Source organism: Hippopotamus amphibius, chromosome 7 (assembly GCF_030028045.1).
Source record: "Hippopotamus amphibius kiboko isolate mHipAmp2 chromosome 7, mHipAmp2.hap2, whole genome shotgun sequence".
Lineage (NCBI taxonomy): Eukaryota > Metazoa > Chordata > Mammalia > Artiodactyla > Hippopotamidae > Hippopotamus > Hippopotamus amphibius.
In genome coordinates this window covers 6,143,454-6,156,014 of record NC_080192.1, presented here as the reverse complement: position 1 = coordinate 6,156,014, position 12,561 = coordinate 6,143,454, and the positions used below count along the sequence as shown (strand labels likewise).

The 12,561-nt window shown below is 49.7% G+C and overlaps 1 protein-coding gene across 1 annotated transcript; it reads right to left on the bottom strand.

Moving 5' to 3' along the window:
• Nucleotides 1-921: 921 nt before the first annotated feature.
• Nucleotides 922-12,055, bottom strand: MCAT (malonyl-CoA-acyl carrier protein transacylase). Its single transcript, XM_057743438.1, has 4 exons — nt 11,537-12,055; nt 9,977-10,064; nt 4,653-4,870; nt 922-1,511 (listed from the first exon to the last, which is right to left on the bottom strand). The coding sequence occupies exons 1-4, from the start codon at nt 11,954-11,956 to the stop codon at nt 1,083-1,085; spliced, it is 1,155 nt and encodes a 384-aa protein (XP_057599421.1). The 5' UTR covers nt 11,957-12,055; the 3' UTR covers nt 922-1,082.
• Nucleotides 12,056-12,561: the final 506 nt, after the last annotated feature.

The following is a 12,561-nucleotide window of genomic DNA, read 5'->3' as shown; positions in this document are numbered from 1 at the left end:
ACAAATACAGAGCCTGTGCTCTAGAGCCCATGCGCTGCAACTACTGAAGCCTGAGCAGGAGAAACCACTGCAATGAGTAGCCCACACACTGCAATGAAGAGCAGTCCCCACTCTCCGCAACTACAGAAAGCCCACACAGCAATGAATACCCAGTGCAGCCAAAAATAAAAAATAAATACAATCTCAGAGAGTTCATTCCCATGAAGGCTTTCCTACTATCACTGAATAATGAAAAAACCACCCAAGAAGTTTAGAATTACTCATATTTAATACCGACATTAGGAGCCTGTGCCTTGCTCCTGGTGTGTGGAGCAGCCAAGGGTAAGCTCGGAGCCCGACTAGGCCCCAGGCACACGGAAGGCACGCAGTGACTGCAGTCTAAAGGCATGACTAGGGGGTGGGGGAGGAAACGGGACCCTCAGCCGCCGGCCTCACACCATTCTCGCCTTGCTCAAGGACACTCCTCCCCACCAAGGCAGAGGCCACTCACTCCCCGGCACACAGCAGGCACTGAAGACTCCGTGGGGCCCTGGGTCTCCCAACTGTCAAGGGATGGGGTGGCCAGACGGCTGCCAAGGCCCACTGGGTGCGAAAGCCCTTTCGATTCAGTGACAAAGGCGCTAAGGCTTTGGCTGTGTGGCCAGAGGATGCTGGGGCAGCAGAGGAGCCCATCTGACATCTGCCCACGACACCCACACGGCAGCAGGCCAGGCCTTCCCAGGCCTCAACACACCTGCCAGCCAGACGGTTCCAGCCCATTGTACAGAGGTGCCCCTGGGCCTTAGAGAGGTGATGTGGTCAGCCCTGGGCAGGGCAGGAACTCGCCAGTCTTCACAGAACCATCACGCCTGCATCCTTCCCCAGCACTCAAACACGTTTCAAGGGGAGAGAAAGGGACAGTGTCATGTAAAGAAATACCCATTTTCAGTGCTTTTTATGTGGCATTCAAAGCACTCTGCAAACCATCCCTCCCACTCACTCAGAGGAGGTGGCCTGATAGGAAGCCCAGGCTGGGCTTAGCCCACTGGACCCCTCCGGCCTCCTCAGCCACGCCCCTCCACGCCAAGGTCATCAGGAGGCCCCTACAGGTTCTGTTCCGGGTCCTCGTCAGCCTCTCGCACCTCCACGTGACTGTAGGATTTCCAAGCCTGCAGGTTACAGCTCTTGAGGATGGTTCCCAGCTGCTTCCCAGGTCCTACTTCGAAAGTTCTGGGGAACTCGGTGCCTTTCTTCCTCTCGTATATGGCGTGCATCGTCTGCTCCCACTTCACCGGAGAAACCACCTGCTGGACCAGCAATTTCTGGATGTGTTTTGAATGCATGTATCGATTCCCATCGACGTTTGAGTGGACGGAAACCAGAGGCTTCCTGACATCAATTGCCTTTAAAACTTGCGCCAGGGGCTCCAAGGCTGGCTCCATGAGGCGGGTGTGGAACCCACCGCTAACCGGCAACATCTTGGTGCGTCTGAAGTGATACTTAGAGGAGTTCTTCTGGAGAAACTGTAGAGCCTGGGAGCAAAAGAAGGGAGGTTTAAGCCAAATCTTAGGGGAAGAGACACACAGAGAGGCAGTCACCACTGGCTGACGCCATCACAGTCCTCTGTGTAGAACACGCTTGTCTCTACACACTGGCACAGTCGCCAAGTCAGTGTCCCAGAAGCCCCCTCTGGAGATCAGCCACTCACACGCCCCACCTGGGCAGGTGACCACACTGCCTGAAAGAGATCTGAGGCTGGGAAACGTGGGTCCTGTCCTAGAAGCCCTCACTAGTTGGGTGGCCCCAGGCAGCCTCTTTGAACTTCTTTTATTCCATTCATAAAATGAGCACAGTTTCATCTACTTCATAAGATTGCTGGGAAGTGGTCGAATAGGAGGTGTAAAGGTATCAGATAAACAAAAAAGCAGTATCTAGTAAGTGTTTTCAATTAGAATTCTGCTACTATTCATAATTTTTTTTAAGTCTGTTATCTTGTTACTCTATAACCCTCAAGATGAAAATTCACAAGATTCCAAGCCTCATCTGGGTTTCTCTAGAGAGGATGAGAGCTCTCTTTCCCCAAAGCCAGAAGCCTTACCCTGAAGGGCACCTCTGCTTAAAAGGGGCCTCTGGGACTAATATGCCCAAACTTAGAACCACTCCCAAACAACATAATTTGCAAATATCTTTAAAACAGCATATACCTGAAGAGACCCTGGGTCCTCAGGACACAGCCCAAGGCCTACGCCCTTCACTGGGATCCACCAAAGGCCGGCCCATGCACTAAACCGTCTGCTGCATCCCTCCAACCTGATACCACCCACCGCCTGCTCAGAAGCTGGGCCAGCTGCTCCTGATGACTCAAGGTAAGCCATGGCAGCCGCACAATCTTGGGCAATTTTACTTTAGCTGTCAGTGCCTCAGTCTCCTCACCTGCAAAATGGAGATAACAACACTAGTTTTCTCATAGGGCTATGCAGAACTATGCCTGGCATATAAACCCTATAGAAAGGCAGCAATTATTATCTTGTTACCAGGCCCATCCATGTCTACTGGAAAAAGTACAACAGGGCCTGGAGTTCCCTGGTGGCCTAGTCGTTAGGATTCCAGGCTTTCATGGCTGTGGCCCAGGTTCAATCCCTTGTTAAGGAACGGAGATGCCACAAGCCGTGTGGCATGGCCAAAAAAAAACCAAACGAAAAAACCAAAACAGCAGAGTAGCTATTTGTGTCCCCAGAGGGTAGGAAGGATTAATGTTTTTGGTTGGATGGTGTTTGTTGGTGCCTCTCCCTGAACCCGCCCTGCAGGAGTGCAGCCTACCGCCCAGGCGTGGCCAGAGCAGCCCGTGGCTCTTCACGTGTCACTCACCTTGGCTGTGAGTGAGTCCATCTGTTCCACACCGAGGCTGCTCAGCTGCCTGAGCCCTGGGGTGAAAGCCAAGTGGAGCAGAGCCCAGCACAGTGAACTGTGATGGAGTGGGAACACACGTGCGGGAAGCATGGAGGGGTCCGGGCTGTCACTGCAGCAGAGGCTAGCCGGACCTGACTGACCTGGCGCTTCACACCCAATACCACAGTCCATCCATCCCCATCTCACTGAGGGACGTGCCCCCGGCGCCCCTCTGAACAGAAGGCTCTTGAACTCCACAGCCCAAGCCTTCCCCACACACCTGGACTCTTCTGACCACCGGCATCTATGCAGACAGCTACTCAGTGGCACTTCCGGCACCACTGCCGCGGTCTCTCCAGTGCTTTCCATGGGAAGTCTCTGGACTCATCTAACTCAAGTCTCAGGTCAAGGCCTCAGAGGTCAAGGCCACAGCCTCAGGGTCCAGAGGCTCCTGTGGCTGCCTCTCAGCCCAGGCATGGGTCTAGCAGAGGGCAGGGAGTTTTTGCACATCCACCACTGGAAAGGAGCTCCCCTGCTCAGGGGACCCTGCCCACATCTGAGCTCTTTGCTGTGGCACTTCTAACAGCAGCAAAAGGTTGAACCTGGGAATCCCAGGAGTTGCCACCTGGACTGGACGTCCACCTGTCTGGGAGCCTGGGAGGGAGATTCCTGCCCTGACTGGGGGGCCTCCTGACCCACTTCTGGGCTTCCTTCCAAGGCTACTAATGGGAATGAGCAACCAGCTCCATGATTAACTTGGGACCACTGTCACTGATCTTCCTGTCATCCCAGAACTGCCCCAAGAGGCTCCCACTGATTCGGAAGAGGTACATAAGGACTCCTGTGTACCAGCAAGGCCTTAATGGGGAGATGAACCCAGCACGGTCGAATGGAGGAAAACCTGGATTCCAGAGGGATATGACATGAGCTCTCATCCCGCCTCCACATTCACCAAGCACGTGCCTCTCTCTGCCTCAGCTTCCTGGTGTAAAGCTCCCGTCCACAGAGCACAGGACTGGCTGGGAGGACTGGAGGAGACCAGACGGGGAAGCACCCGTCCTGTCTGCACTGCTCACTCCCCAGCTGGGCACACGGTACAGAGCTGCCCTTTCTGTCAGGTGGTCCTCTCTGCCTTGGATGCCCCTGCTCTTGGCAACCTCATCCTCCAGGCACTGCCTCCTGGGATCAGGCCCTCAGCCCTCTTGGCAGTCAGTCTGACCCTCACTGTGCCCTGAAACCTGGAGTCATCGGTTCACAGCCAACCTTCCTTTGGTGGCAGGAACTCTGGCTGATTCGTCTGTGTCCTCAGTGCTTGCCACACAGGAGCTGCCCGAGAAAGGATGTCCGGGGCAGCAGTGAGAAGGATGGACAGAAGGAAAGGGTGCAAAAACAGACACCTAAGAAAAAGCAGAGCAGGGCAGAGTAACCCAGCAGGGAACAGCTTCTCCTCTAAGGAAGCAGCTGGATCAGAGGCTGAGAGAAGCCCAGAACATATCACAGGAAGGCCTTGGGGATCACCCGGTTCACCACCTTTACTTTCCACGTGGGCTGGGGGATCTGTCCAAGGTCCCCGTCTGTACGTGGTGCAGCGGGGACAGTATCCCAGCCTCCTACCTCTCTCTGCAGTGCCCGCTCCACCACACACACCCCCGGCCCTCAGATACTCCCCAAGGACCAGGGCTGGGCAGAGCACCCGTAATGCTCTGTGGGCTCCCAGGTGTGGAATAATTCCAACCTTCTGTACTGGACTGGGGGCTAGGAAGTCTGCTCCCATCAATACCAACCTCCAGGTGTCCTGAGATCACCCTGCAGTCAGGAAAGAGGTAGTTGGACACCTCGCACACAGGGTTCTCTATGCCCAAAGTCTTGCAGTGCTCCTGGGCTTCCAGACAGGCGACGGCGAACCTGGACTGAGGCTGGCCGAGGACAGACAACATCCCACTGGGGACAGCTTCCGAGGCGTCCTGCATGGCCTCAGCTCGGATTTTCACTGCATGCAAACCTATCCAGAGAGAAGCGCATTTGGAAAAATCAAGGCACATAATGGAGGAGGGAAGCCCAGATTTGAAAAACAAAGCACAAATTCCACACTGTATGCTGCAGACACTGATACTGGTATCCATCAGCAGTCCATAAGCCACAATTCTACGTATGTCAACTCTACAGAGATGGTACTGCCATCATCAAAAAGCAGGCTGCTGTCCCTGGCACAGTACGAAATAACCCACAGAACTTCCTGCCTTAAAGCTGGCTTGGTGTAGAATGGTGGTTCGTAACCAGGGGTAATGTTACTCTCAGGGCGGTGTCTGGAAACAGTTTTGACTGTCACAACTGCGCATGGGGGTGTGCTACTGGTATCTGGTGGGTACAGGCCAGGGATGCTGTTCAACATCCTACAACAAACAGCCCTCCAAGACAAAGAAGTATCTGGTCCAAAATGCCAACAGTGCTGCTGCGGAGACATGCTGGCAGAGTGGAAAGGAACAGAATTAGAGCTATATTGCTTACGGAAAGTCATGACTTCCTTTCAGGTCAATTTTTTTTTTTGGCCACACCATGTGGCTTGCGGGATCTTAGTTCCCTTACCAGGGATCGAACCCAGGCCCCCAGCAGTGGAAACTTGGAGTCCTAACCACTGGACCACCAGAGAATTCCCCCGGTCAAATTTTTACTTAGTAAAATGAGGATAATAACATCTAATCTGCCTGAATTGTAGTGAAAACGGAATTATCATTATTTAAGAGAAATGGTGTTGAACAGGAAAAACAATAAGGAACCATCAGATACTTGCAATGACGTACAAATTACAAATAAGTCTGTGAACGTTAATAACATAATGATCATAAATCAAGCACTACTGCCCTCACTTAGAGCTGGAGAGCCCGGCACCGCCGAGACAGGTGAGCTAGAGTGCAGGGCTCTGTGTGGCTCAAGCGCAAAGTGACAGGACGGGGCTGTGCCCAGGCAGGCAGCTCCTGTGATGGTGACGTAAGAATGGACTGCACACTATTCACAACAGCCAAGACGTGGAAGCAACCTCAATGTCCACCGACAGACGAATGGATAAAGAAGATGTGGTACCTGTATACAATGGAATATTCAGCCATAAAAAAGAATGAAATCATGCCATTCGCAGCAACATGGATGGACCTAGAGATGATCATACTAAGCCAAGTAAGTCAGAAAGAGAGAGACAAACGCAGGTCACTTATATGTGGAATCTAACATATGACACAAATGAGCATATCTACGAAACAGAAACACATTGAGATACAGAGAACAGACTTGTGGTTGCCAAGGGGAAGGGAAAGCGGGGGAGGGAAGGAATGGGAGTTTGGGGTTAGAAGATGCAAACTACTATATGTAGGATGGATAAACAACAAGGTCCTACTGTGTAGCACAGGGAACAATATTCAACATCCTGCAATAACCATAATGGAAAAGAATATGAAAAAGTGTACATGCATAACAATCACTTTGCTATACAGCAGAAATAACACAACGTCGTAAATCAACTATACTTCAATAGAATTAAAAAAAAAAAATGGACTGCAATTACTGGATAGCTATCATCCTGGTCCTGAGTGTGCTCCCTGGTGGGGAGGGTGATGACCAGACCAAGAAACAGTTAAGGGACCAGTCCAGGGTTTGATGGGACAACAAGGTTCGAGGGACAAACCCTGCACCCTTTCTCTCGAACACATCTTCGTTCACCCGGCTCTGTATATGCACTGGAGTTTTAGCCCCTTACACACAGAATTGTGGGGCAAATATTTTACATTAAGAGCCTGTGTGAGGAGGCAGGAGAGAACACACAGGAATGTGGAGACCCTCCCAGGCAGGCATTAAATAACTATACAAATTGTGAAGTGAAAACACACAGAATGTCAATAATCCGATAAGTTATATACACATAAAACTATATTTGTATAAAAGTTTTATCAGGATGTGGAAATCTGAATTTTTTTTCACTTCCTTGATAATGCTTCCATCCCATAATGCTTTTAAAAAAAAACAGTGAGGAGAAATTCACATAAAATATAACCAGTTTCAGGTATGTAATTCAGTGGTATTTGTTGTACTCATAATGTTATACAGCCACCAGCTCTAGTTTCAAAACTTTCCATCAGCCCGTAAAACACCCCGTTTCTCTGTCCTCCCACCCCTAGTAACCCCTAATTTGTTGTCTCACTGGATCTATGTATTCTGGACATCTCATATAAAAAGATGTGATTTTTGTGTCTGGCTTCTTTCACTTAGCATGCTTTTGATGTTCACCCACACTGCAACATCAGTACTTTCTTTTTATGGCTGAATAATATTCCCCTGGGTGGATCTACTACCCCTTGTTTATCCACTCATCTGATTATGGACAACTGGATCATTTCCGCCTTTTGGCTAGTATGAATAATGCTGTTATAAACATCTGTGTAAAAGTTTTTCTGTGTGGACATAAGTTTTCATTTCTTAGGTATAGACCTGTGAGGAGAACTATTGGGACATATGGTAATTCTATGTTTAACTTTTTGAGGAACCACCAAACTGTTTTCCACAATGGCTGCACCACTTTACATTTCACCGACAATGTGTGGTTCCTACATCCTTACCAATACTTATTATTTTCCTTTTTTGTTTTGTCTTTTAAATTTAAAGTCAAGAAATCTTACGATTTGTATGGAAACGCAAAAGACCCCGAATAGCCAAAGCAATCTTGAGAAGGAAAAATGGAGTTGGTGGAATCAGGCTTCCTGACTTCAAACTATACTACAAGGCCATAGTGATCAAGACAGTATGGTACTGGCACAAAAAAAGAAAGGAAGATCAACGGAACAGAATAGAGAACTCAGAAGTAAGCCCAAACACATATGGGCACCTTATCTTTGACAAAGGAGGCACGAGTATACAATGGAAAAAAGACAGCCTCTTCAATAAGTGGTGCTGGGAAAATTGGACAGCAACATGTAAAAGAATGAAATTAGAACACTTCCTAACACCATACACAAAAATAAACTCCAAATGGATTAAAGACCTACATGTAAGGCCAGACACTATAAAACTCCTAGAGGAAAACATAGGCAGAACACTCTATGACATACATCAAAGCAAGATCCTTTTTGACCCACCTCCTAGAATCATGAAAATAAAATCAAGAATAAACAAATGGGACCTCATGAAACTTAAAAGCTTTTGCACAGCGAAAGAAACCATAAACAAGACTAAAAGGCAACCCTCAGAATGGGAAAAAATAATTGCCTATGAAACAACGGACAAAGGATTAACCTCCAAAATATACAAGCAGCTCATGCAGCTTAATACCAAAAAAACAAATAACCCAATCCACAAATGGGCAGAAGACCTAAAGAGACATTTCTCCAAAGAAGACATACAGATGGCCAACACACACATGAAAAGATGCTCAACATCACTCATCATCAGAGAAATGCAAGTCCAAGCCACAATGAGGTATCACCTCACACCAATCAGAATGGCCATCATCACAAAATCTGGAAACCACAAATGTTGGAGAGAGTGTGGAGAAAAGGGAACTCTCCTGCACTGTTGGTGGGACTGTAAGTTGGTACAGCCACTATGGAAAACAATTTGGAGGTTCCTTAAAAAACTACAAATAGAACTACCATATGATCCAGTAATCCCACTATTGGGCATATACCCAAAGAAAACCATAATCCCAAAAGAAACTTGTACCATAATGTTTATTGCAGCACTATTTACAATAGCCAGGACATGGAAGCAACCAAAATGCCCATCAACGAATGGATACAGAAGATGTGGCATATATATACAATGGAATATTACTCAGCTATAAAAAGGGATGAGATGGAGCTACATGTAATGAGGTGGATAGAACTACAGTCTGTCATACAGAGTGAAGTAAGTCAGAAAGAGAAGGACAAATATTGTATGCTAACTCACATATACGGAATCTAAAAATGGTACTGATGAACTCAGTGACAAGAACAAGGACGCATATACAGAGAATGGACTGGAGAACTCAAGGTATGGGAGGGGGCGGGGGGTGAAGGGGAAACTGAGACGAAGCGAGAGAGTAGCACAGACATATATATACTACCAACTGTAAAACAGTCAGTGGGAAGTTGTTGTATAACAAAGGGAGTCCAACTCGAGGATGGAAGATGCCTTAGAGGACTGGGGTGGGGAGGGTGGGGGGGACTCGAGGGGGGGGAGTCAAGGAAGGGAGGGAATACGGGGATATATGTATAAAAACAGATGATTGAACCTGGTGTACCCCCAAAAAAATAATTAAAAAAAAAAAACAAACTTAAAGTCAACCTAGTGGATATGAAGTGGTACCTCACTGTGGTTTTGATTTGCATTTCCCTAGTGATTGGCCGTTGCACATCTTTTCATGTGCTTTACTGGTCCATTGTATATCTTCTTCAGAGAAATGTCTATTCAAGTCCTTTGTATTTAACTATAAGCAAAAACATTTACCTGTTTATACACAAAAATCTTAAGCAGTACAACTGATACAGCTCAAGATCAAACACTGATTTACTCTTTTTCACTTAATGAGTATCTATTGATCATCTACCACATGACAGGCACTGGAGGTACATGAGTGGACTAAGAATGCACAGGAATAGTAGGAGAGACAGTAAAGCAAGATTTCACAAGACTACAAGAAGAAAGAAATTCCCTGATGAACCCTTCAAGCTTAAAAGGGAATCAAGGTGAAAGTCTGATCCTCAGGTCCCATTGTCACCCCCACCCATGGCTCCCTTCTCTGTTACTCCTGAGTAGGTCCAGAATTATTTTTGGCAGTGCCCCTTTTCCTCTGTGAGCCCAGCAAGACAACACCTCATGCATAAAACCGAACCTTGGGACTTCCTTTGTGGTCCAGTGGTTAAGAATCCACCTTCCAATGCAGAGGATGCAGGTTCCATCCTGGTCAGGGAACTAAGATCCCACATGCCCCGGGGGCAACTAAGCCCGTGAGCTCTGGAACCCACTTGCCACACCTAGAGAGAAGCCCATGCGCCGCAACCAAGACTCAATGCAGCCAAATAAATAAATATTTTTAAAAAAACAAAAAAAAAACAAAAAAATCGAACTTCTTTTTACGTACCTTCACAAAAGTCCATGGCTCCAGCAAACACTAGGGCTGCAAATTCTCCCACACTGAATCCAGCAGCTGCGACACAGTTCTCAATAACCTGCAGTGACAGATGCAGAAGAATGTGAGGCCACTTTCTCAGGGGAGTTCAGTCTGGGGCTCTGTTCAACAGCTCACTGAGCCAGGTTCTGCCGGCCTGGTGCTCCAGCTAGAAGGCGACACAGAAGTGGCCTTGACTATCCCAGATCCAGCCCTTTACTGATGAGGAACTTTCCTGACAAGGCCAGTTAAAGCCTGCTGGCAGACTCCATGGGTGAGCTGTGAAGCCAAGCCAGGACTCTGGATTCTCTTATTTCTGCCCTGGAGCTGCCTCTCAGGCCCATGGAGAGAGCGGGCGCTAAGTCCAGAAGTTATGAGCATGACATTCAGAGTCACAGCTGGATTTGACCTTAGCCTGGGAGAGCTCCCTAACGTCTGCGCCTCAGTTATCCCACCTGTGAAATGGGGAGAGCAGGACCTACCTCACAGGGCTGCTGAGAGAATTACATGGAGATAACACCTCTAAATTGCTTCACACAGACCTGGCCCAGGATAAGCACTGGATGAAGGTTCTTAGCATGACTCAGCATGACCACTTAAACTAATTCCTTTAATACCTCTGAGCCTTCTTTCCTTACCCACAAAATAACAGTACTTACCTCACAAGGTTGTTGTGAGGATGAAATCGGGTGAAGTACTAGCTTAATATTTACTGTTGTGATATTAAATATTAATAGAAATTATTTCACAACTTCAAGTGAAGTGATGTTTTCAGAAATCACCTTCTCAATGATCCTTCCTTTAAGGGTGAAGCTTAATCCTTCTAAAAGGATAAAGGCTCATTTAAAATCACAACCCAGGGGCTTCCCTGGTGGCACAGTGGTCAAGAATCTGCCTGCCAATGCAGGGGACCCGGTTTGGAGCTCTGGTCCAGGAAGATCCCACACGCTGTGGAGCAACTGAGCCCATGTGTCACAAGTAGTGAGCCTGCGCTCTAGAGCCCACGAGCCACAACTATTGAGCCCATGTGCCACAACTACTGAAGCCCTCGTGCCTAGAGCCTGTGCTCTGCAACAAGAGATGCCACTGTAATGAGGAGCCTGTGCACCACAATGAGGAGTAGCCCCCGCTCCCGCGTGCAGCAAGGAAGACCCAATGCAGCCAATTAAGAAACAAAAAACAAATTCGCAACCCGGCCCTAGCCCCTTTCCCCGCTCTATTTTCCTCTCTGAAACACTTACCTTTAACACACTACGGGATGTACAGAGCATATTTATTCTCTGTTACCTATCTCTTTGCCCTAACGAGTAAGCTCCCCAAGCGCAGGGATCCCTGTTTTGCTTGTTGGAGGCTGTACGCCTGCGCCTACAACAGTGCCCAGCCCGGATGGGAACTCAGAAAGGATCTGGCCAACGAGTCGAACGCGGGAGCGCTCCGGCCTGGCGGGCGGGAGCCTCGGCTGGGCCGCAGCCTGGCTGTGAGAGCTCGGCAAAGCCCATTCTCCCCGGCCTGCCAAGAGGCCTCGGGCCTCACCGCGGGCTGCAGGTGATGCAGTTTCTCGACGGCGGCCAGCGAAGCCACGAAGACGGCGGGCTGGCAGTGCACGGTGCGGTCCAGGGCCTCCTGCGGCCCGTGCAGGCTCAGCTCCAGCAGGTCGTAGCCCAGCACGCGGCGGGCGGCGGCGTAGAGCTCGCGGACGCGCGGGTAGCGGAGCAGACCGCGGCCCATGCCCACCACCTGGCTGCCCTGGCCGGGGAAGAGCAGCACGGAGCACTGGCCGGGCAACCGCCGCACCGCCGCCTCCCGGGGCCCTTCCTCCGTCGCTGTCGCATCTCGCAGCAGCTCCGCCACGTCCACCGCGCCCGGCGGAGGCACCGGGAAGGTCGCGGCGCCGCGGCGGCCGCTCACGCCCCGGCCCCAGGCCCAAGCAGCCCGCGCGACGCGGACGCCCATGGTGAGGAAGCGGCCCCACGCACGTTACCGGGGCGACCGAAGCCCGACGGCGGCGGCGGCGACGGCGCGGCGCGGTCCTTCACGCCTTTCCCGCCGGGCGGGCCGAGGCATCCGCGGGAGAGGAGAAAGGTTCCGCGGTTACCGGTTCCGCCCTGGCTCTGAAACGCTTAGCTGTGCCCTGGGGGCCGGGAGGGATGCACACGCTTATTTAACCCGCCGCAGGAAAGAATAAAACGCGACACCGCACCACAGTGAGCCCTCAAAGATAGTTATTAAGTAAACAACTCAACGCAATGTAATATTCAAGCTAGCCTGGGAAAAGTGCTTGAAACGCTTCCACATTCATTCTTAGTATGTTTGATTTTCCCGGCACTGTGCTCTCTTTTGTGTTTCCTGCAAACCAGACACGGTACCAGGCACAAAAGCATCCAGTAAATATTTGTTGCAGTGAACAAAGCCCTGGGTATTTTTCAGACGTTAGCCTGTTTAATTCCTCAACAACACTGTGATGAATAGGTGCTATTATTATCCTCAGTTTACACCTGAGTAGACAAAGCCTCAAAGACTGAGTGACAGGGGGTTAGTGACAAAGGGAGGATTGGAAA

Coding starts and splice junctions, on each gene's coding strand:
- MCAT (XM_057743438.1), bottom strand. CDS start 11,956: ATGGGCGTCCGCGTCGCGCGGGCTGCTTGGGCCTGGGGCCGGGGCGTG. Junction 4,871..9,976: donor AGCCATGGACTTTTGTGAAG/GTACGTAAAAAG, acceptor CTCTCTGGATAG/GTTTGCATGCAGTGAAAATC. Junction 1,512..4,652: donor TGATCTCAGGACACCTGGAG/GTTGGTATTGAT, acceptor TTTTGCTCCCAG/GCTCTACAGTTTCTCCAGAA.